Source organism: Epinephelus lanceolatus, chromosome 5 (genome assembly GCF_041903045.1).
Source record: "Epinephelus lanceolatus isolate andai-2023 chromosome 5, ASM4190304v1, whole genome shotgun sequence".
In the NCBI taxonomy this organism is placed as follows: Eukaryota; Metazoa; Chordata; class Actinopteri; order Perciformes; family Serranidae; genus Epinephelus; species Epinephelus lanceolatus.
The window spans coordinates 21353016-21376324 of record NC_135738.1 but is presented as its reverse complement, the minus strand read 5'-3'; the positions used below and the strand labels follow the sequence as shown (position 1 = coordinate 21376324).

General features: G+C 40.9%; 1 protein-coding gene across 1 annotated transcript; it reads left to right on the top strand.

Annotated features, from left to right (window-relative positions):
- Nucleotides 1–3400: 3400 nt before the first annotated feature.
- tbc1d2b (TBC1 domain family, member 2B) lies at nt 3401–22485 on the top strand. The gene is made up of 13 exons (XM_033634405.2): nt 3401–3822; nt 4569–4719; nt 8855–9029; nt 10039–10196; nt 10379–10632; nt 13756–14178; nt 14386–14496; nt 14713–14909; nt 16841–17335; nt 17418–17535; nt 17728–17913; nt 20056–20177; nt 20511–22485. The coding sequence occupies exons 1-13, from the start codon at nt 3481–3483 to the stop codon at nt 20704–20706; spliced, it is 2928 nt and encodes a 975-aa protein (XP_033490296.1). The 5' UTR covers nt 3401–3480; the 3' UTR covers nt 20707–22485.
- Nucleotides 22486–23309: the final 824 nt, after the last annotated feature.

The following is a 23309-nucleotide window of genomic DNA, read 5'->3' as shown; positions in this document are numbered from 1 at the left end:
CTCCCAGAGGTGAGCCAAAGTTCATTTGGACCAACATAAGCACAGGCATTTCAGAGGTTTTACTGAATAGTTCCAACAGGAAAGTAACAGGTATGTATCCAAGCATAAGAGCTGTCATGTACTGTGTACTGTCTGCATGCATCATGTCATAGCATGTCCACATCTACAAGCATTAATTAACCGTGTTGGACAGTTTGTTCATTTCTGCAGCTCCAGCATGAACTCTGAGCTCAGCAGGAAATATTCCAGCAGGCTGCACTCTGTACTGCTGCAGGCCTCAGGCTTACTGTGTGAGTCACTCTGTAAATAACACATAGTTAAGTGCATGTCAACATCACAGATTATAAAGGTGATAAAACAGCTGCAGACTAGATTGATTTATTAGTAAATATAAAGCAGCTCCTGCAAAGAGCAGAAAGAGTAGGAACTTGTTTTATTTTCTGAGGAACTGTATATCCTGTAAGGCCTGGGCAGGTTACCCAGGAGGAAATAGGTATATGGTAAATGGACTTGCACTTGTATAGGGCCTATAGTCTTTCATCCACTCAAAGAGCTTTTACACTACAGGCATTCATCACTACTGCTACTCAGGTAGAACAATCACACACATTCACCTAGCAATTTGGGGTTCAACAGCTTGCCCACACTTTGACATGTGGACTAGAAGAGCTGGGGATCAAACTGCTGATCTTCCAATTAATGGACAACCAGAAAATGAGCTGTACCTGCACATACCCTCCACTACATCACTGCTTACATGTAGGATGCAATAAGGTAAATATACAGAGTGGTATTCCTTGTCAACAGACGCCCAACAGCAACATTTTGTCCTGGGCCCCTAGCCTTATTCACCTGACAATTTGGGGTATTTATATTTTATTTTTTCTTGTTTAATCTCCAATTTGGGGGATTTTTATTGTTTTATTGGAGTAAGATGGGGAAAGATGCCCCCGTTAAGAAAAAAACAAACATTTGGATCTGATTTTAGCATGTGCAGGATGATGATGCATGAACCAACACAATGAAATAAATCGGCAGAGCAGCCATTTTTGTTGTTATAGAACAAAAATGAAAATCATGTGTTGCTGAGCAAGAGGCCCCTGAGTTCAAGACAAAATATTTAACTATCTAAAACAGACTAAAATCCCAACCCTGACCCATATATGGATTATCTAGAAGCCTTGTAGCCTTTCCTTTAGGGCTAAATGTTTTTATTTCAGGATGTTTTCCTCCACCAAGCTTGATAAAAATGTTGGCTAATTCTAGAAAGCTAGTAATGCTAAGATAACTAGCTAGCTGTCTAATAATGCCAGCTTGCCGTTGAAACAACACTATAGGCCTATTACTACTATGTGAATAAGAACTATATAAAGTCACATATAATCATATACTAATCTAACTAAATCATATGAATGTTTTCACCCCCCTTCGATTGGGGACCTTTTTTTTCTTTTAAAATTTTTAGTGTACATCTTAATATAAATACATACATCACTATTTTCCAGTGACAAAAAAAAAGATCAGCTTTCCCCAAAACAGTTACAGTGCAATAAATTCCAAGAATGCAGCAGTTCAGATGAAATGTCAAAATTCATTGTAGCATTGACGTTCAACACGTGTGTTGAGGTTAGACTTAGCATCATATCTTGGTTAGGAGGTGGGGGCATCTTACCCCATCTCAGTGGTGTAAGGAAGTTACAACACGCTGTCATGCATGTACTGTCTTGACAAATCATCATTGCATATATGACAAAAATATCAAAGAAAATAAGAAATGCATAATTTAATTGAATCGCTTTTATGATATGTTTATAGATGTTATAGCTCATGTAAAAAAGCACGTCATTTTGTTTTAGATAGCTACTGACTATTTAAAAAAAGAAAAAGAAGAAAATGATGCAGATGGGTTTGCCTTTTTGAGAACTTATAGAACAAATGTTTTTAAATTAATAATACTCTTTTTTAATCATTTATCTTTGAACACAGGTATATTTCCAAAATGGCAATCTGAATCACCAGCTCTCTCTGTAACTGGGTCAATTATACAGCAGTATTATGTGTAACAAAGTCAAATGTACGTTTGTAATATTAAGTATAATAATTACACAAAATTTGTTTCAGTTGTTATTACCTGACATGCTTAGGCCTCCATAGTTACTATGTGGAACATTTGATACTCAGATACCTCTACACCCAAAGCTTTTTATACTAGGTTTGTATCCATCCAATCATAACATTAGAAGGAGAAAACAGTTCATTTTAGAGATGGGCCTGCTGCTGGCTAGAAGAGTAATTGGTCTTTAATGGAAGGAAGTCGGTAGGCCAAGTATGGGTCGATGGATTTCTGAACTATCAGCAACTTTGCCCTTAGAAAAAAATGACATACGCTATCAGAGGTAATCAATCTCTCTTTCACAACATCTGGGGTCCCTTCATGTGTCATCTAGAGAGGACAGACTTAACCCACATGCCCACATGTTGGAAGTACATGGGGATCTACTATATGCGACCCTCTACAATGTCCAAATCTGTCAAAGTTTCTCAAATTTGTACATCAATATAACGTGTACTTAAACTGAACTGTATTGCATCGCACTTACATGATCCTCAACCTGTAATTTGTGGTTGTCCTTCCCCTCTTATTTTCATTTTTTTTTAAATTAACTTATTTTCTTCTTCCATTCATTTATATATTTTTTATTCCATTTTGTTTTATTTTATTTTACTTCATTTCCTCCCATTTCATCATTTATTTACTTTTAATTCACACTTTTGGGGTGGGGGTGGGGTGGATTATATGTGCGTGAAATATTCAGCAGTTGTACTGAAATTTTGTCCTGGTGTCTTTTTCTTTTGCGTTTCTGTGGATGTGTATGGACACATACTGGATGTATGTATGTGTATGTCTTTGTTTGTTTTTAAAATCAATAAAGGTACTGTTGGGTAAAAAAAAACATATTCCTATGTCATTTAATTTGTGTAGGGGCTCGAATTTGTATGGTTGTGTTTGACGGAGGATTTTGTTTTTACCTCTTGCTACCATCTGTCTGAAATAACCAGAGATCGCCTCCAAAGGTAGCCATGGTATCAACACAATGCAGACAACACTAGAGTCCACCGGTGACATCTCTGAAGGCCCCTCCAACTCAGGGGCCCCAGTGCAATCACACTGCCTGCACGTCTATATTTACGCCCCTGCTCCATCAACCCAATTATGGTGAGAACTTTTCCTCTCTTTCACTTGTATCAGGTATCATTTCCATATTTGTACCGTCTGCAGCAGCTTCAGTATCTCAGGTTGCACATCTGGTCAAACACCACCACCCAGCGGCTCCTCTGCTTCACGCGCGCTGCACACCACGTCACCGCTGACATAAACTACATCTCCCATGCTCCTCTCTCCAAGAGGCAGGCAGTCATGCGGATGGAAACAGGAGTGGGCATCCGCTGTGCTGCGCGAAGAAGAAACTTCGAGGAAAGATGCACGAAGAGGAGGATGGCAGCGAGGCAAACTCCTGCACAGCTTCGCGGATCGTGGCCTCCAGGTCCGTGGATGTGGCCGAGGTCGAGGGCGCCAAGGAGCAGGCCTCCAAGCTGTGCGGCTTCTTGAACAAACTGTCCGGCAAGGGGCCTTTGAGGGGGTACAAGCCGAGGTGGTTCGTGTACGATCCGAGGAAATGTTATTTGTATTATTTCAAGACTCCCCAAGATGCCCTGCCTCTCGGGCACATCGAGATCAGCGATGCGTGCTTCATCTACGATGTGGAGGGGGAAGAGGGGCAGTTTGAGATCCGCACCGCCGGGAAGGAGTTCCTCCTCAAGGTAGAAACTTCTCAGCATGTGTTGCTGTGCTTTGCTGTCATTTGTCACTTCCTTTCTTATTGTGGGAAAAGCCAGACACACCCATTTTAACTTGATTTATTCCCAGCTTTGATTTCACTCTTGAATGCACATATATCAGCTGACAGAGCTGCGACTTGACATATTTTAGGAAAAGCTGGTCAAATAATCGATCGCACACGTGGATCATGTTTGTCACACAAGAGCTGGATCAGCACATTATCAGCTGATGGCCCCACACACACTGTCAGCCCTCTGTTTATTCTCAGAGATAAATTTAGGTTCTGATTTCCATGCACATGAGCTCATGCGCCCTCATGACACCTCTGCTCTGCAAAGGGTCATCTCATGCGATAGTGTCTCCTCTCTCTGCTGTCACATGACTGTCACTCTCTACTGCCAAGACAGGTGCCTCTGGTCTCACTCAGCCTCGAGTCTGGAGCATTTTCAGCAGATGGTGTGAATGGTTAATACCAGACAGCTTGCAGGGCCCGAGGCTGGAACTGAGACTGAAACCAGCGTCTGCCCTCGTTCACATGACAGATAGTAACCTGCTATTTAAAGTGCTCCTGGGCTCTTTCATATGCTTTGTTTATTTCCACAGCTGTTATTATTTCCCCCTCGCCTTCCACTGAATTTGATGTTGCAGTTGCCTTTTTACCTTTTCTTTCTAAAATGTGATTCACTTGAGAGTAACGCTGTGTGTGCATGTGTGTGTGTGTTTCCAGGCCCCCAGCAGGCAGGTGATGCATTACTGGCTGCAGCAGCTACAGCAAAAACGTTGGGAATACAGCAACACAAGAGGATCCGGACAGAGAGACAGCTGGAGCTCCCCGACCCTGGCCTACCCTCCCACTGGCCTCGTAGGCAAAGACAATGGTGAGCAAGATAAAACGAGGGCTGAAACTGACAATTATTTTCATCATTGATTAATCTACAGATTGTTTTTACAATTATTAAGTGATCTTTTAAAATAAAGTCTTCAATTTGCTTCTTTTGTCCAACCAGCCTTCCAAAACCTCCTTATTTACGAGGCAAAGAAAAGCTGCAAATTCTCACATTTAAGAAGCTGGAACTAGCAAATAATTGTCATTTTTGCTTAAAAAATGACTGAAACGATTAATCAACTATCAAAATAGTTAGTTTATGTTACTGTTATTATTATCATGATTGCAGGTGGGTTGTGTTTCTTTATTTTGACAGATATATCCGACTTAAGGTCGCCCCCAGACCCTTAAAGGAGGGAGCTGGACCTATGCAGACTTGATCCCTTGAAAAATTAAAAACTGCTCAGAGAAAACCGCTGGGGGCAGTTTTTAATTTCTTATGATAGATTAATCAACTAATAATTGCAGCGCTCGTACACATGAACACATACAGCGTGTGTAGACGCTAATTTTCACGCCTCTGTTTCCTCCCATCTGTGCACCAGCTAAAAGTAAACACCTGCGTCTGATGCATTAATATTTACACAAGCGCTACAAACAGAAGTCGGAGTGATTTTGTTGCCAGGTTCCCAAGCTCGTACAGAAGGAGCATGTAGGAGTGGTTTTATCAAGCATTAATAAATTAGAACTTAACAAAGGGCAAAAGATCGACTTTATCTGGGGTGTTTCATTTGAATGCACTCAGGGAAACAGAAATCTCATTGTGTGAGCTGTGTGCTTTTGTGAAGTGTTCCCACAAGCATCCGCCACTGTTACAGGACAGAATAGATACAGCTTAACAGCATTTATAATGTAAACAAGGCAGTGTTTAACAAGTTTAATAAACTACGAGCTATGTAAAACAATTTACCAAAAGTGGTTCAGCTGCATACAAACTGCATCACAGAGTCTTGGATCTCTGGTGTCTTGGACCAACACTGAGTAAAGTTTAATTGTGTTTGATTTTGGAGCGAAGGCCAGCCAGTCGTCACCTAGGCTACCGGGGAGTGCGTTTTAAGGGGAGCAGTTGTCGTAGTGGAATCAGTAAAACCCTAAACTTTTAGGGGAATTCATAGTATTTAGTCCCAGACATCTTGGTTGCAAACCAGAGGTGATTTTACTAAAAAAATAAGGTTATTAAATGACCGCTGCAGCCAATGAGCTGTGGCATTGTGCCATAATATGTGGCAAAAACATAATGAGAATACTATGAATATGTAATTTGTAATTAATCACATAAACTACATGACTGAAAGCAGATAACCACTAAAAAAGCTACTGATTTCGGTGTGTTTAAACCTCCACCCAACTGCTGCAAATTGTGGTTAAACTAATAATTTAACTACATGTGGTGAACTACTTCCTACATTATAAGAAGAACTGTTGCATTACGTGTTACAGAGATCCAAGCAGTGTGTGCGCACTAAAGTGTAGTTTTGTCATGTTCTCCTTCATGGGAAAAAAGGCTGTAAACACTTCACTGTAGTCGTCTGTATTGTGGTTGTGATACGTTAGTAAACTAGTCACATTCTAGGTGTTGACCTTGATGAAGTCTGACAGGTTTGTCACATGGTTTGACTGCAGGCAAAATAGAGTACAAAGGATTTTTATATAGAAGTTTGTTGTTGCAGTTGATCAATTTTGGCTTGTTTTAGTTATCACATGCGAGGCTGGTTTGGGCTCATTTTGTAACACAGGTTTTTAAGGAAAATTTAAATTCTACATGTAAGTAATCTGTTAATCTGCTGTGAATCACTGCATTCAATTAATTTTGAATGCAGTGATTCACAGCAAATGTTTCTTTGTTTCAAAACAGTCCTGGTTATCATGAAAAGACAATGTGTTATGTGCCATATTTAAAGCTGATAAGAAACTAGTGTTTGACCTTGGACTGAAAGTGTTAGTATTATGATCTCAGACGTGATATTGTTATTGAGAATTTTGTGTTGTTGTGTTGGGAAATAGCTACGTTTTTGTTTTCCTGGGCTTCAAGGCTGCTTACAGTGAAGTGTTGAACCTGTTTTGACTGTTGTAGCTGAGTGAACAGTGAATGCCTCTTCCCTTTCCTGTCATTATACACACATCACTCCTGTTTTTCTATTCAAAAATATTACAGGTGTTTATCTGTCTTAAAAAAAAGCCACAAATAGTCATGTTATCACTGTATATCAACACATAATAAATAGAGGTATTCAGTCAAACATATCTGTTTTGTTAATGTTGCTCGGCCCCATACAAAAACTCAAATCAACAATCCTATAAAAAGTAGCTGTTCCTGAATGTAATACATAGAATACACAAGTATGTTGAAGAACACTTATAATGTGTATTTGTGCTTTTTTTCGAACACCTTGTGTTGTCTCTGCCTCGGCCGTCCTTGACCTTTTGTCAGCTCGCTGTGATGTAATGTGTGGGTGCAGGACAGACATGTGAAATCAGTAATGTCTCCTTAACTGGATTTTTCCCTCGAGCAGTGCAGAGGGCATTAAATGTTTTATGTTGCCCTGTTTTTTGCACAGCTAGTGAAAGATTAACATGCTGAAGCCTCTCTTCACAGCACAACCAAGATGCAAGAGTTCCTTATAAATGCTACTGTATAAATGTTCAGAAACAGCATGCCCAAACTAACCATGCTGCAACATGTGAAACTGATTTGCTGTATTAATAAGAGCTGGCACTGCTTTAGAGAGGAGAAAAGGGATTTGTTTTTTGTTGTCTGAAGATCTCTGTTTAAAGGTTTTATCAGAGGGAAAGGATTTCGGTCGTTGTCGTACTTAGATTGCCATATAACAATTATGTGGTCACAGTTAGTTTCCCTTTTGGGTGTGACAGCATAATTGTGCAGCTGAAGAAGAACCGTCCTAGATTTTGGTTATTGTATTAATGCAAGTGTTGTCTTCGTGTGGTTTGTAGGGTTTCATTACAGTAAAGTGATGCCATTTTCTCAACTTATCAGACTGTTGGAGCTTTTCTATGATTTGCTCCTACCCACTTATCATATCTGCATTACTGATGATTATTTATCAGAAAAGTCATTGTGTAAACATTTTGTGAAAGCATCAATAGTCAACCCCTACAATATCGATGTTGAGGTATTTAGGTAAGGTCAGGTAAAACTTTAATGTCCCCAAGGGGCAATTTGAGATACAGACAGCAGTCATGAGTGCAACAAAACAGACAGTACAACACATAACACATAGAATCCAGTATCACACGCTGTCAGGGGTAAATCATGGACAATTAGTGGTCACTGCTGGTTAAGATAAACGATGGCAGACGGAACACAGGACGATCTGTAACGCTTAGTGCTACATTTAGGGAGGCAAAACCTGCACCCTGATGGACGCATCTGAAACTCAACATGGAGGAGGGGATGTTGAGTCTGAGACAATAAACTGAGCTTTAGAGGTGACCCTCTCTTCATACACATGCTGGTAATTAAAAGTAACACCAGTGATCTTAAGCTCTACCGGAGACCTCCTCGTGTATGTCCTGTGGAATAATTTAAATTAGCCCATATATACATTCCTCTAATCTCAGTTATGTAAAAGACAAACAAGAAAACAGTTATAGATGCATTGGATTAGAACACAATATATGATCTGTATTAGATTTAAATTAGAAATATTATTCCTTGAACAATGAAGCCTCTTGTAAGATAAATTAAAAAAAAAGCTCTGTTTTTTTGTTTCATGATAATTTGATGAATCTAAAAGCTTCTCTCGGACCCCACTTTGAGTTGGCTTTATAAAATGTTCCCACACTTATCCACCTAAGTTCATACAAAGAAAAATCATATTTAGCTTTCTTAGTTTAGAAATGCTGCATACAGTATTTTCTGATGGTTAGAGAGCTGCCCATGAAACCACAGACATCCACCCAGCTGTAAATAGAATTCTGGGTAACTCAAAATATTTCCTCACTTTATTCTGGAAACCAGCTGTGGTCATGACAATCTCATTTCCCCAACGATTGATATAGCAGAGTTCCTGTGGAACAGCGGTGATGAAATGAACAATGCAATATTATTATCGTGATTCTTTTTTTTTTTTTTTTTTTTTAATGGACTTTGATTTACTGTATTTCAGATGCAGTAGTCTTTGAGAAGCTGAGTGATAGCATGGAGCAGGTCCGCAGCGACTTTGCCATGGAGACAGACACAGATGGCGGGGGAATGGTGGGCATCCAGTCAGCCAGAGGGCCTTCCGCTGCGCTCACGAACCCCCTCAACTTCTCCCTCAGAAACTTCGGTACAGAACTCAGGTGAGGCTGAACAAAAGCTTCCTGCGGCCTTGCAGGATGATATCATACCCACAGTTTTAAAAAAGGGATGTGAGTTTGTTTTGAGTCCTTGACAAACAGGCACAACGAGTTTGTGTGCCCCGTTAGAGCCGCATCGAGGAAAGAAAATGCCTCTTCAGTTCTTCCTGAGGTTCACTGCAGTAGAGGAAATGTTTACATCCATGGTTCACTAGTTGCTCTAGCACGCAGCCATCAACATTTCCCCTTTTGGGCCGTACAACGCATCTATTCAAATGACACTGAAATGCTAAAAATGTGACAGTTTGGAATTTGTTTTGTGATGGAAAAAGAGGTCACTTATAAAGGTGCGCAGGAATCTTGGAGCATGTGAGCTGCAATGCTACTCCTGCTCCTTATAGCATGTCTGTTAAAGTACTACGATGATTTATTCTCGTAATTTCAAATGCATAGAGTGTTTTAAGGTTGATCAGAGCAGAAGAAGCTGAAGCTCAGATATATGATGTTAAAAGATGCTTTGCGTCGCAGTTATGCTCATAAAGTGTGAGTGAATCCGTTACACGGCTTCTGTAGACAGTTTCAAAAGCGTGTTTTTCCATCACATGGACGTGAAGCGGCCGACTGAAAAAACGTGGCTGACACACATCCAGTGTATACGAGGTGTGAGGAAGGCCAGAGCTGCATTCTGCTGCAAACAAATAGTCATGTGGTTGCAGTGATCTCACGTTTAGAAGTGTGAAAAACCAGAGTCTGTGTGGGCTTATGGTCGACATGACCCTGTTAATTTTATAGTCAACAGTGCCTTCCACTTATATTTTTTTAGTATTAATGGTATTGTTTTAGACTTAATTTGTTTGTGGCTGTTTGTGCTAATGTTACCATTTAGTAGCAGAGCATCAGGCTTCCCTGCAGTTTGCCCTCGATCCCTGTGGTTACTTAATGTCCAGCATTAACACTGAAGCGCCTCACTCTTGGTCTTACTCACACTCCCGTCTGGTTTCTCTACTGTCAGGAACTCCATGTCTTATTTACGGCCGGGCAGAGGAGGCGAGAGCAGACGCAGTGTGTTTTATACTCACGGCAACAGCAGCAGCACAGAGGAGTGGGAGCTGGTGGATGCTCCACCCAAGGACTTCCCTGAACAGAAACCTCATCCAGACACACACAGACGTACGTCCACTCCCTGCTGCCTTATTCACCCCATGGCCAGAGTGTAATACTCTTACTCAGCTTACATTCCCCAGAGAAGAATTCTCCTTTATTGCACCACTCATTTGCTCAATACTATGACAAATGGACAAACATTCCTGGCTGCTGCAGCCCTCTGGGTTTCTTTTATTTCTTACTTACAGATTCCTTTGGGTCAGCGTTTACGTTCGACTTTGTGCGCAACTCAGCGCGGCCGAAGAGGCCTTTGCTTCGAGACATGATGGGTGCCGGGAAGTTTGGGCGTAACGCTGAGACACGCAGTGCCGAGAGTTCCCCGGTGGAGTGTAACGGCAGCAAACCTCTGGAGATGCAGCTTCGCCTCCAGAGCCAACAGGAAGAACTCAGCCGCATGCAGCAGGAACAGGCCAAACTCAGAGAAGAGCTGGCCAGTCAGAAGGTACAGTTACCTCACTCTCATTATGTCACTTGCTTTTTTGACATTCTAGCTTAATACAGAACGTCATGTTTGGTGCCTGAAAGCTCTCCTGTCCATCCAGTCTGTTAGGGCAAGGTCACACCAGAGCGAAAGTAGACGAGTAACCATCATTAATTTTGCTCGTGTGTGACGGTGCCCTACAAGCTTTTCCAAAATGGATGGGATGAGAACGAATGAGTGAGTGAGCATCAGATTATCGTTGTGTCTCCCAGTGAAGTTGTCCTGATGTGCTAATCATCAGCGAAGACATTAAGCCATTTGTCACTTGTCTGAAGAATCGCTTGCCCCGGCATTATTTTGGTAAAGCTTTGCACGCCTTCAACCTATTTTCAAAGCAACAGCAAGCCGTTACGTACACTGGCTCAGGGCTCAGTGGGCTCCCTGAATGTCGTTGTTGCCTGTAGTATGTCTGTACAGTTATTCACACTCAATCTGCCAGAGTTGGCTCATTCACTTTGCAAGGAAGAGGTGTAAGTCATCTTAGTCATTGGATTGTGTACAGATATAGTAATATCTTAAAATGAATGTCGCAACGACTCGACGGTTTTCACAGTTAAGTATGGAGCACCAGGAGTGACATCATAATGTATGAATTATCCTCATTAGGGGGAACACCAGGCTGACTGGAGGAATTTTACTATCATTTTAGTTAATTCAGCACAAGCCTCAGGGTTGCAGTGTCTGACTGAGCGGTTTGGTGTAATCACTAATACAGGAAGACAGCGAATGATTCGTCATGCTTAAGCAAGAAACAAGGAAACAGCAGTTCTCCTACCAACAATCGCAGCTGCGTTGTTCCTTCCCATTTCTCTCTGTTCTGGTTTTAGTGTTTTGAAACAAGAGCTGCAACATCAGCCAGATGAGCAACGTGTGTGTGTGTATGACTCCCATGAGAAGTGGTTTACTGCCAGCTTTAACTTTAACAAGAATTAACTGAGTAACTCTGAGTAACTGAGTCAGCTGGCAGCTCCGCATAACTGTTGTTGGAAACATTCGGTCACTCCTGGCACATTGTAGTGTTACTTGGTTTATAACCTCCAGGTAATGTTGGGCAGAGACTAAAATTTGGTTGTTACATGGCAAAGAAATCCTCAGACCTCTCTGGGGACACTGTGAAACATCTTTGCCTTCTTTAGAAAACAGTTGCCAGTGAAAACTGTATATTTGTTTGTGCGTCACAGATACTGTACGTGCATCTGTGCGACCAGATGTGGTTGTGTTTGAGTGAGTCCACGTGTCATACACACATCAGTGCAAATGTGTGAGCCATGTTTTTACACATTAGCCACACTATATACTTATAATGATATGATGGTAAAGTTTTGTTATTGAATTTCATGCCCTGTCATTACATGGAATTGGTAATGTGGGCGTAACGGTTGCTATGTTACATGTTGTTGCTTAGGTCAGTATGACTGCGGCCTCTGAGAGAACAGCTGGGTTTCTCCCAGGAAATTATTAAGCCAGTGTAGTTTTTGTTGGGGGGGGGGGCGGTATTTTTCTCACAAAAGTGTTATTGTAAAATTATTATTATAGTTAGTACAGAAGTTAATTACTTAAGTTTGTGGAACCTACACTCTATTATTCACCTTACTGTAAGCTTGTTGCGCCTCTGCATCCAGCAGTGTTAAAGCTAGATTGTGGTACTTTTCCATGTAAATCAGCATCTGCTGCATTTAAGCCATCGCCAAATGAGTTCACACAGTGCTGATTAAGCCCATCGCCTACAGGGAAAGCTCTCTGTATTTCGCAGTGTACTAGGCATGCACGATAATATCTGCACATTATTGGTATGGGCCGATATTGGCTTTAAAATGAATCGGCCAACATGCTTTTTCCTTATTTTGCACAATGAATGAATATAACATACATTGAAAAGCATTGTATTTTCTGTCTCCATCTGCTGGTGGGTCATCAGGGTAAGAGTATGCATGCATAACATGATGTTAAATCCACAACAGAAGAGACTTGATGATCACAAAAATTAGGTGGGGGAAAAAGTGGATATATCGATATCGGTCATCAGCGAAATAAGTTGTAATATATTGGCATATTGGATATGAGCAAAAAATCCAATATCGTGCATCCCTACAGTATACTGGAGTTGCGGTGTGGTGCTTTTTGGGACTTCCATTCTTGCGCTCCGTAATTGATGCATTTATGTCAACCAGTCAAAGCTTAAGGGGGCAGGAAGGGACGAGAGACCATAGCAACAGATCAGCAGCTAGTATGTCATGCAATCCTAAGAACCCCACTAAGAAAAGTTTTAAAGAAACTTTGTGTTCAGATAAAGGATAAAGTCAAAATACTTGAACAGAAGGACTTGAAGAGAGCGCTCCTGGAGGCGGGGGAGATGTGGTGAGCACCTGCAGGCATTCATCACAAGCATGAGTAGAAGACAATGGATTACCTAATAGTTTTAGTTTGATCATGTATCATTTGTCGTTACTGTTCAAAATTGATTAACAGATCCCTGTGTGAAATTATTGAACTTCTCAATCAGGAAGAAAGCCTTTGAGGGGTTGAAGGGATTAGGGCAGAATGAATCAGTCTTTATTGTTCATTATCCTGTCCAGGGAGTTTTGTTGACATTTGTTGTCACTCAGATGTCTCGCTTAGCCACACCCCACTGTTTTTGGCTAGCCTCTGATGTAATACTATAAAAACCTTGTTCTGAATGTTGATCTTCAGAGAGAATCCACCCTTGACGGGAACTTACCCTCACTGCACTGGGAATAAAACTCATCTGAACCCGCCACAGAATTAGACCTGAAAGAATTCTTTTTTTAAACACAGGCGCCCACATTGTTAGTGTAAGATATGATGGTATGTAATTAAAATCCAGTCCATAGTAAATATGGTCAGCAGTTATGCAAGTGAAATCTCAGCAAACAGAAAATGCAACTGTTCCTGAAGAGTGCAGTTTTTGTTGTTGATATCTGATTTACATATTTATGTATTTGCCCCATGTTGAATCCAGCATATCAATGATTTCTGCGAACCAGGTGACTACATTTTAAGGCATGATCCTGACCCTGCTGATGATGTTTTATTAACCAAAATAAATCCTCTTTACTCAAGCAGGAGCTGGTGAGACTTCTGCAGCAGACTCTGAGAACCTCCCAGTGTGACAGGCCGCCACTACGCCGTCCACCTCCGACTCCAGATTCATCTGCTGCTTCAGACCAGACTCAAGGTTCGGCAGTAACACAGGAAGAGATCGCCAAGACGGAGACCCTGGTTCAGGAAAAGGATGGGCAGATCCAGTCCCTGTGTGGCCACATGGAGCGTCTCGCTCTAGAGAAGGAGAGTCTTCAACAAGAGCTGAAGGGCCTGAAGATAAAGGTGGGGGAGATTAATGACCAACTGGGGATGCTGATGGAGACCATCCAGGCAAAGGATGAAGTCATTATCAAGCTGTCGCAGCAGAGCTCCGAGCAGAGCGGCAATCCAATCAACGGTTCACCACCTCCCAACAAAGATCAGCATGAAGTGGACATCCTCAAGGTACAGGAGGGAACACTTACATTAGATGTGTGGTAGATGGGGATGATGCGGATTATTAGAACTGGAAGCATATAGAACTATTGAAATGATTTCAGGTTATAGAATAAATCTGTTCAGCTTCAGTTTATAACATTTTTTTCATCGGTTGATAATACTCTGGTTAAGTTTGTACTCTGATTAACTGAATACACATTTCTCCAATTTCAGGACAGTCTTCAAGGCTACAAATCCCAGAACAAGTTTCTGAACAAAGAGATCCTGGAGCTGACAGTGTTACGCAGAAATGCAGAGAGCAGAGAAAAGGCTTTAGAAGCAAAGGTACTATCTTGTGTGTGTCGGATAATGGTGCATTACTCTGTATATAGAAACAGGAAGTCTGAACAGCTTGTAGGGGAAGTCCAGCACTGACCTTAGCTGCTGCCCCCTACACCTAAAAATGCCAAGTAGGAACAATGAATAACAAACCATAATCTTGCTCCTGCCAGTTTTGATAACAAAGATACCAATGACATTTTTCTGTTATCTGTGCCGCAGTATACGGCCCTGGAGGCTAAGCTGTGTCAGGTGGAGAGTAAGTATCTGGTGCTTCTTCAAGAAGTGAAGACCCCGGTGTGTTCGTCTTCAGAGCAGAGCCCAGCCCGAGAGGTCATCTCCAGATTATTAGAGGATGCGCTACAGGCAGAGAGCTCCGACCACCAGGAGCACCCCATCTTTAAACCAAATACTGTCAGGTATGGACTGTGCCAAAAAGACTTTATGAATAGATGTTTTGATAGATGTTTTTTTAACGTTGAAAAGGACATGCTTACAGCTAAAGTACGCCTTTATGCAGACGATACAATGGTCTACTCAACTGTCTCATCTCGTCAAGCTGTTGATGAACTCCCGACTATCTTTGTGCAATTGCAGTCCTCATTGTTCTGTGTAAAATTGGCTCTTAATGCTAAGAAACCTAAATTTATGATCTTTTCTAGGGCTTGCTCCTAGGGCTTAGATAAGTTTGGCAGTAGCAAATTGGGAGGGGAACCAATTTAAAGAGTATTATCTTGCAAGTACTTTGGTATCTGGGTGGATGAAGGGCATGCTTTTAGAGTGCATTTTGAGAACCTATTTAAGAAACTGAAGGTGAGGGTGAGTTTTTATTATCAAAGTAGGGCTTGCTTTAACTTAGCAGCTAGGCCAGGGGTAGGCCACCTGCAGCTCTGGTGCCGCAAGTGGCTCTTTAGATTCCTCCAGTGGCTCCCTGTGACTTTATTGCTTTCTTCAGTTGTAAAAATGTGTAGCTTATGCATAGAATTAAAAAATGTTTTAACAACTTCCGCTAAATTTTGCTGAGTTTTGGTAGCAGTGTCAAACTTGGAGTCTCTCTAGCAAGGCTAGCTATAGATTCCAAATCCAAAAAAGGAAAAGTCTTTGAGAAAAATAGAGGATTTGTTAGTGTGTGAACACATTAATTTGCTATTAATGATATTAATAAATGCTTTTTTTTTTAAATAGTAAAGGTTGCCGACCCCTGAGTAACGCTTGTGCAAGCCACGTCCTTAAGTGCACTACACTATGGGGACATTAATTACATGCATGTCGCCTCCTCCACACTTAGATGCCTTGACTCTGCGTGTCACACTTCTCTGCATTTTATTTTCAGCTCATCACACATCACTGTGTACTTCACGATCTGGTTTTCTGGCCCTCATTTAGCCGCAGGAGACACCAGCGCTGGTACATTTATATTTACAAAGCCATACTAGGTAAACTCCGGCTACATCTATGTAAACTCATGTCACTCACCACCACTTGTTATGGTTTTCGCTCCTTTAGAAGGCAGCTCGACCAGATATCCAGGATTTACTCAGAACTCAGAACAGCTTCGTCCTGTTTTGCATCCTGGTCATACAGTAACCCTCAGAACATACAACAACTTCATGATTATGTCTCTCTGAGAGAGATCAAAGCTCTGAAAAAAATTGTGTAACCGAAGGGTGCAGTTGCTGCTCCCAAACTGGATTTTGTATTACATATTTGCTGACCCTGACTGTTTCGAACATGCTTTGTTTTTCACGTGCTGGAATTTTTAATTTTCTTGGCCAGGTCTCCCTCAAAAAAGAGATTTTAATCTCAAGGGACTTCCTGGTTAAACAAAGGTTAAACAAAAATATATAAGATAAAAAATTCTCTATAATTCTTGTAATTTAAACTAATTTATCAAAAAAATATTACAGCATAAACAGTGAAATGTAGATGATGTCACACTGTAGCTAAACAGAAAACAAAGTCTCAGTGCTTTCAGATTCATTTTTACCCAAACCTAACAACAAGTCAAGGACAGCTCCACATCAGGAGAGAAAGAGACACTGGTCTTGCCCCAGTAGCCTTAATAAACCCAAATGCGATGTAGCCACCAGATCTTTTTCCATTTTTCTTGACTGGAAAAACTCGCTCTGCTAATTGGTATTTCGTTTGCTATTGCTGTTGCTTTGACATCTGTGCAAGCTCAGGCTGGTTCCTGAGGGCTTGTCAAAATGTATTGTTAGAAACTCAGGTAATCCTTAAATGATGAAGCACTGAAGGCAGGTTAAGCAAAACAGGGTCCCCCTAAAAGAAGCAGTAATGTCACTGACTGATAATTTTTCTCCATTTTCTCTCTTCCTTGATTGAACATCAGTGAATACGACACGTTTGGCTTCAAGACGGTCCCTGAGGAGGAGGAAGAAGAGGAGAGGCTAGTTGCAAAGGTGAGAGCTCTGGAGCTGAAGTCCCTATCCATGACAGATCAGGAAGTGTCCATCGGGGTGAAGTGGGAGAACTACCTAGCCAGTACCATGAACAGAGACCTGGTGCGCTCCCCTGAACTCAAGGCGCTGTTTCGCTGCGGCGTGCCCCATGAGCACCGCTCCCAGGTGTGGCGCTGGTGTGTGTCCTTCCATGTCAAGAAGTTGCGAGACCATCTGGCGCCCGACTACTATGAGACCTTACTTAACGTTGCCCGGGACAAGCCTAACCCAGCCTCGAAGCAGATCGAGCTGGACTTGCTGCGCACTTTGCCCAACAACAAGCACTATTCCTCTCCGAGTGCGCCTGGCATCCAGAAACTCAGGAACGTCCTGATGGCTTTCTCCTGGAGGAATCCAGATATCGGCTACTGCCAGGGACTAAACAGGTACGGGAGGGATTCTGGTTTCTCTCCTTCTCGCCTTTTATGCCTTGTAACTATTAATTTTTACTGCATGTAATTTCTTCAGGCTGGCAGCTATTGCCTTGCTTTATCTGGACCAAGAGGACGCCTTCTGGAGCCTAATAGCTATCGTGGAGGTCTTCATGCCAAGAGACTATTACACCAAGACTCTGCTTGGCTCACAGGTAAACAAGCTCAAAGTTTATGTTCTAACAATGGAAGACTCATGTTTACAGGTTTTTCTGGTGTCAGTGATGTCATATTCATGTAACTGTGTGTATCATGACTGATAATGGAAAGAATGCAGCACTGTTTGTTTTCTCTTTCTGTCTGTTAGCATCAAAGAATATAAATGTGTGTTGGTTGTGTCTGTGCAGGTTGACCAGCGTGTGTTCAGGGACCTGATGAGTGAGAAGCTCCCCCGGCTTCACGCCCACTTTGAGCAGTACAAGGTGGACTTCTCCCTCATCACCTTCAACTGGTTCCTGGTGGTGTTTGTGGACAGTGTGGTGAGCGACATCCTCTTCAAGATCTGGGACGCCTTCCTGTATGAAGGTCCAAAGGTGAGAGGTTGACAAGGAAATAAAATTGTAATCCTCTAACATCACACAGCTTGCAGTTTGGACATGCAGACAGGGTTGGAGGGACCTTTGAAAATTGTGTTGTAGACACTCAGCTGAGTTTAAATTTGCCTTTCTCTACAGAATGTCAGACTATATGTTGGATTAGTTTTGTATTTAGCTGTAAACAAGTTCCTACAAGTGCCAGTTCTTTTGGTTTCACATTCTAACCCACTGTGTCTTATCTAACCAGGTATCATGTCTCCAGACCTCTTTTACCCTGCCAATGGTTATCACTGAACAAAGTTAGGCTTAACTATTTATTAAGTTTTATTAATAATGGATCAAATGTCTGTTTGTTATGTGGTAGTGATGAATCCACATGACATTTTCATCCAACTGCAGTTCTGCTTCACATCTACAGGAGCTTTTTAGCCCGTTTTAGCTTGTTGTTATGGTTGCCAAATAGCCAATTGTTTGCTTACTTTTAAGCGATAACCTCAATTGCAAAAAACATTTATTTAATGTACCTTTAAAGGTTCAGTAGATAACTTTTATAAGAAATAACGTAATGTGATATTTGCTGAAACTGTCACTTTATCCTGACAGTGCACAAGACAGATAATATGTGAAAAAAAATCACCTCTCTCTGGCTCCTCCTAATGCTGCTAACGGCATTTACAAGAATCTATCACACCTGAACAAAAACAACCAGTCTGAGCCAGGAGGAGTCTCTACAGGAAATCAGAAGATAGCTTGTGAAAGTGAAAACTTGCTTTTTGTTGTTGGCATTTTGTTCACTTGTGCTTGACTGAGTGAGTGTGTGCAGGGTAGAGGGGCTGCGCAGTGTGTGCACGAGCAGTGATTGACACTGTGTTAGAGACTCCACCTGGCTCTGATGGGTCATTTTCCTACAGGTGTGGTGGATTCTTGCAAATACCATTAGGAGCACTACGAGGAGGCAGAGGAACATGATTTTTTTTTTTTTTTTTTTTTTTTCAAATATTTTCTGCCTCATGCACTAATGTCAGGAAATAGTGACAGTTCCACCAAATACGACAAAAATGCATATTTTTTAGCAACAGTTTTACATAATGCGAATTCACAACATTAATCAAATTTAAATCATATATATGATGAGGAACAAAGCATGAAATCCAATGACAATCATCCCCATTCCACTAACCCCAAATAACAGCCGCAATATCGTCAATAAGACGGTTCTCCATCTCCTGAAGAACACAGACAGAAATGGCAGATGAGGTGTAAGTCAGGCCTAATAATAAAAGAGGGAAATAATAAAAGAGGGAAAATATATGTAAATAAATGTTATCTACTATAGCTTTAATCCTGCAGTACCTGATTTTGCCCACTTGATGGCGGCATAAAAAAATTGTGTACACTGACACTTTATTATTTATCACCTTTTGAATTTGTTATTGTGAACTTGTCAGCACAGTTTGCTATTTACGCACCCAGCAGACACAAAGTAGTTAGCTTTCATTTTTAGTCGTGTTTGTAATGAAGTCCAGTTTTTAATCTCAGTTTTGTTTTGTTTTTTGGTGTCCACTATCTCCTGAGGGAAACATGTGGCTTTTTAGCTCTTAAATGCTGCTGTGTTCACCAGTTAGTCACTGACTATGTCTGTCTGCTGTTTTGTTGCTGAGCTTGGGGTGTACACTGAGTTTTTGGAGAATTTTCATGGAAAATAGCCGCCTGCTGAGGCTGTAAACAACACAAGGAGAGAAACATTAAAGTTGCTAAAACAGTGAGTTAAAAGACACTATAAAGTTCTGCAGAGCCGAACAGAGCTGCTTAGTAGGGGTATTATTTTCTGTGGGTTTATTACATCATTTTATGTGGAAATATTGATTGTAGCCACTCTATTTAGAACCTAGGTAGCACTCTGTGGTTTGAATCACAGTTTTATTCAGCTGTTAACTCAATAAATGAAAACCTTTGCCTCATAACAAGACAGTAAGGACGGTACTGTGTGTCCAGACATTCCTCTAAAGGAAATATATACCCATTCAGTCGTCTGAAGTGTCTTTGCATGTCAAAGGGATGGTGTTGATACTACTGGAGATAGTCACTGATGTAAAGTCATGAGATAGATTTCACGGCTTTGATCATTTTTCTCCACAGATCATATTTCGCTTCGCCCTGGCTCTCTTCAAGTACAAAGAGGAGGAGTTTCTGAAGTTGCAGGATTCCACAGCCATCTTCAAATATCTTAGATACTTCACGCGCACAATCCTTGATTCAAGGTAAAGTAACTGCAAAGTTATTTCTGAGGACAGTGTGTCTGAAGGATAATAAGGAGTGAGATTATTAACCATGTAATAGCTTATCATATCTCCTGACTGCGTGCCTGCTGACAAGCAAGCAGGTTATCTACAGGTTGTGATTGCAATAAGGATTAAAGGTAATCAGAACTGTAGGTTTGGCTCGTTCACTGATCATAATAGTCATAGTAGTACAAAGATGACCAAATATATAAACCAGGAACAACAGGATGTCGGCTCTTCGCAGCACAGAGCATGCACAACAATTGAAACCCATCCCAGACTGACAGGACTGTGTCTTTTTCTTTTTTCCAGGAAGCTGATGAACATCGCTTTTGTGGACATGAACCCGTTCCCCATGCGACTAATCCAGAACCGCCGCTCCTTCCACTTGGAGAAAGTCCGTCTCGAGCTGACTGAGCTGGAGGCGATCAGACAGACCTTCCTCAGGGAGCGAGAGACGAGTCAGGACGGTCGGAGCTTCGTCAGTGATGACGAGGAGGACAACTGACCTTGAGCTTGTCGCTGAATTATGAAGACAAAGAGATCATCTCCAGATGCCAGAGACGTGTTGCAGCTGTAAAGGGATTTTTCCTAAAGGATTGTTGGGAGGTGGTCTCCGAATCAGAGCTGGACCAATCAACTCTTATAAATTTCAAGTGAAATCGCATCAAAAGACAAAAGTGTTACAGGCCAAACGGCTTTTTCTATCAGTATTCCTGCCATTTTATTTTGTACACGCTTTGTTTGTTGTATGCTTGTGTGTTTACGTGACAGCCAAAACAGTACGCCTTATCCACGACTCTTCAACCTTCAATGCCAAGCTTCAGTCTTGCAGTCCGAATCAGTATTTTTACAAACATGGCTGTGATCTTTTAATAGTTGGTGATTTTATGCCTGTTGAAGGAATGATTGTATTTTTTTTTTTTACCTCTGTTTTTATTTTCGCACTCTCTGCCCTCAGCCCCTTTCATACGTCTTAAAATTGTTTACCTAAATCTAGTTATTTTTCCAAACTACCACGCATCAACACATCTTTTGATGCACTTGAATCACTTATGCTGAAATTCAGATTTTGCTGAAACTCCAAGCGGTCCAAGGGGTGTTTAAGAATACACACAAAGACGATTTAAAGAGTCCCATGTATTATCAGTTGCATAAACAGCATGTGGAATATTTTGGAGAAGACTGTATTTCTTTAATATCTCAGGATTCAGATCAAATAACTAGAGACGCAACAATTAAGCCACCAAGCTAAAGGTGTCAGTCAGTGTTGTCTTTTTAAGTAATATTGGTCCGTCCAGTTTATCTGTCCATATTTGGGAGACTATTTTTTTCTTTGGGTATCAGTCTTAATATGATATTTTAAACTTAAAAGAATACTATGCAGGATTTTCCTTTGCAAAATCCCTCTCAGTCATCACTTATGACCCACTAGTATTTTATTATTAGTCTGCCTGTATTTTCTTATTTTCCATGTGAGGATGTTTATTGACGTGCACCCCCACGTGAGGTTGAGGCTTTTTAACAAGGTAGCATTCAGGTGGCAGACTGTAAGCAGCAGATATCCAAGAGACAAAGCGGCGAAACACCAGATGAGAGTGAATCTGGGGTTGGACAATCCTGCATAGTATATCTTCATGTACCACTTAATTATGAAATTTTCCCAAATACATTTCTGAGACATTCAAACTGTTCTGCACCTTCATTTGTGCCGAAGAAAAAATGTGTAACAACCACTGTATTTGGTCAGGAGAATATCAATTCCAAAAACATCCTGATTGTCTGACTATTTTACTATTCCTATTGTTAAGATTAATTTGCCTTGTTTTGGTAGTGTTCATGATTTTAGTTGGGGTTGTAAGGGTCTTAATTTCCCCTGGTTAAAACCAGTACATGCATAATGCTGGGATATTCTTCTGAGCCCTGTCTGTTGATGTAGTTACACTCATTGTCCACAGTGTGGCAGTATAACATTTGTTTACCCAGTGTGTTTACACCAATTCAAAGGTAACCTCCCACAGTATGATTTAGAGTTTATTATACTGTGTGTATAAAATGGCTGGGAAGTCAATCTGTCAACATGATCGCTGTGCAAAAATGGAAATATGATTTGTGATCTATGAGGGAAGTGTTTCAGAAGATTTATAGACATGTAGCAACATATTTGTCATTCACATCCAGGTACTTACAGAAAACAGTTTACTTGTATAGCACCGTGACCATATTCTCTACGATACTTGTTTTACATACCAGAATAAAAAGTTGATATACTTGCTCATAAAATAAACCATTTTTATATTTGGTTAATTAACAGTATACAACTGTTTGAATGGGAATCCACAAGAGAGGAGGAAGATTTTCTCACTTTGCCCCTTCTCTTGTGTGCTGATATATTGTTTACACTTTGTTAAAACTTTTAATTTCCTTTGTTTTTACTTCACTCTGAGCTGTTGGTAGAAATTTCTTCGCTGTTAGTTATCTTTTCTCTGCTCTAGTATTGTCAGCTACAACACCATGCCGAACTTTTTTGTGGGATCACCTGAAGTTGTGAGCAAACCGCTGAATTGTGGTTGTTTTGTTGATGGAAATGTGAATGAAAAAAGTAGAGGTGGAAAGTTTTTCCTCATGAGAGCAGGTCTCTCTTGAGATCAAAACGTTCAACTTTGATCGATTTGAGATAAAAAGTTTTAGGTCCATTCATTTTGTCAGAGGGCTCATACAGAAGGTTTCAATATTCACTCATGTTTCAATACACAGCTTTTGTTCTAAGGCTTGTTCTCGTGCTTTTTGTATGTTTTCTGTCAGTTTAGTTTTCACATGGAATAAGCTACATTTAATGTTATGCTGTCTTTGCTTTCTCTTCCTCTCCCAGCAATGTATTGCACAAGTGTATGACTTCAAATTATCATCGGGCACTTCTCTTTTTTTGTATGTAAATCACTATATTGTTAATCTTTATCATTTAATGATGAAAAATGCAAAGCTTTTATGTTACAGAATTAAGTATGCACCACTGTATGTTTTTGTAATACCAGTTAAAAGACAAATTCAATAAACAATGGCTGACTGATTGTCATCACTCTTCTGTGCAGGTGTTCATGAAAAGTTAAA

Coding starts and splice junctions, on each gene's coding strand:
- tbc1d2b (XM_033634405.2), top strand. CDS start 3,481: ATGCACGAAGAGGAGGATGGCAGCGAGGCAAACTCCTGCACAGCTTCG. Junction 3,823..4,568: donor GGAAGGAGTTCCTCCTCAAG/GTAGAAACTTCT, acceptor GTGTGTTTCCAG/GCCCCCAGCAGGCAGGTGAT. Junction 4,720..8,854: donor CCTCGTAGGCAAAGACAATG/GTGAGCAAGATA, acceptor ACTGTATTTCAG/ATGCAGTAGTCTTTGAGAAG.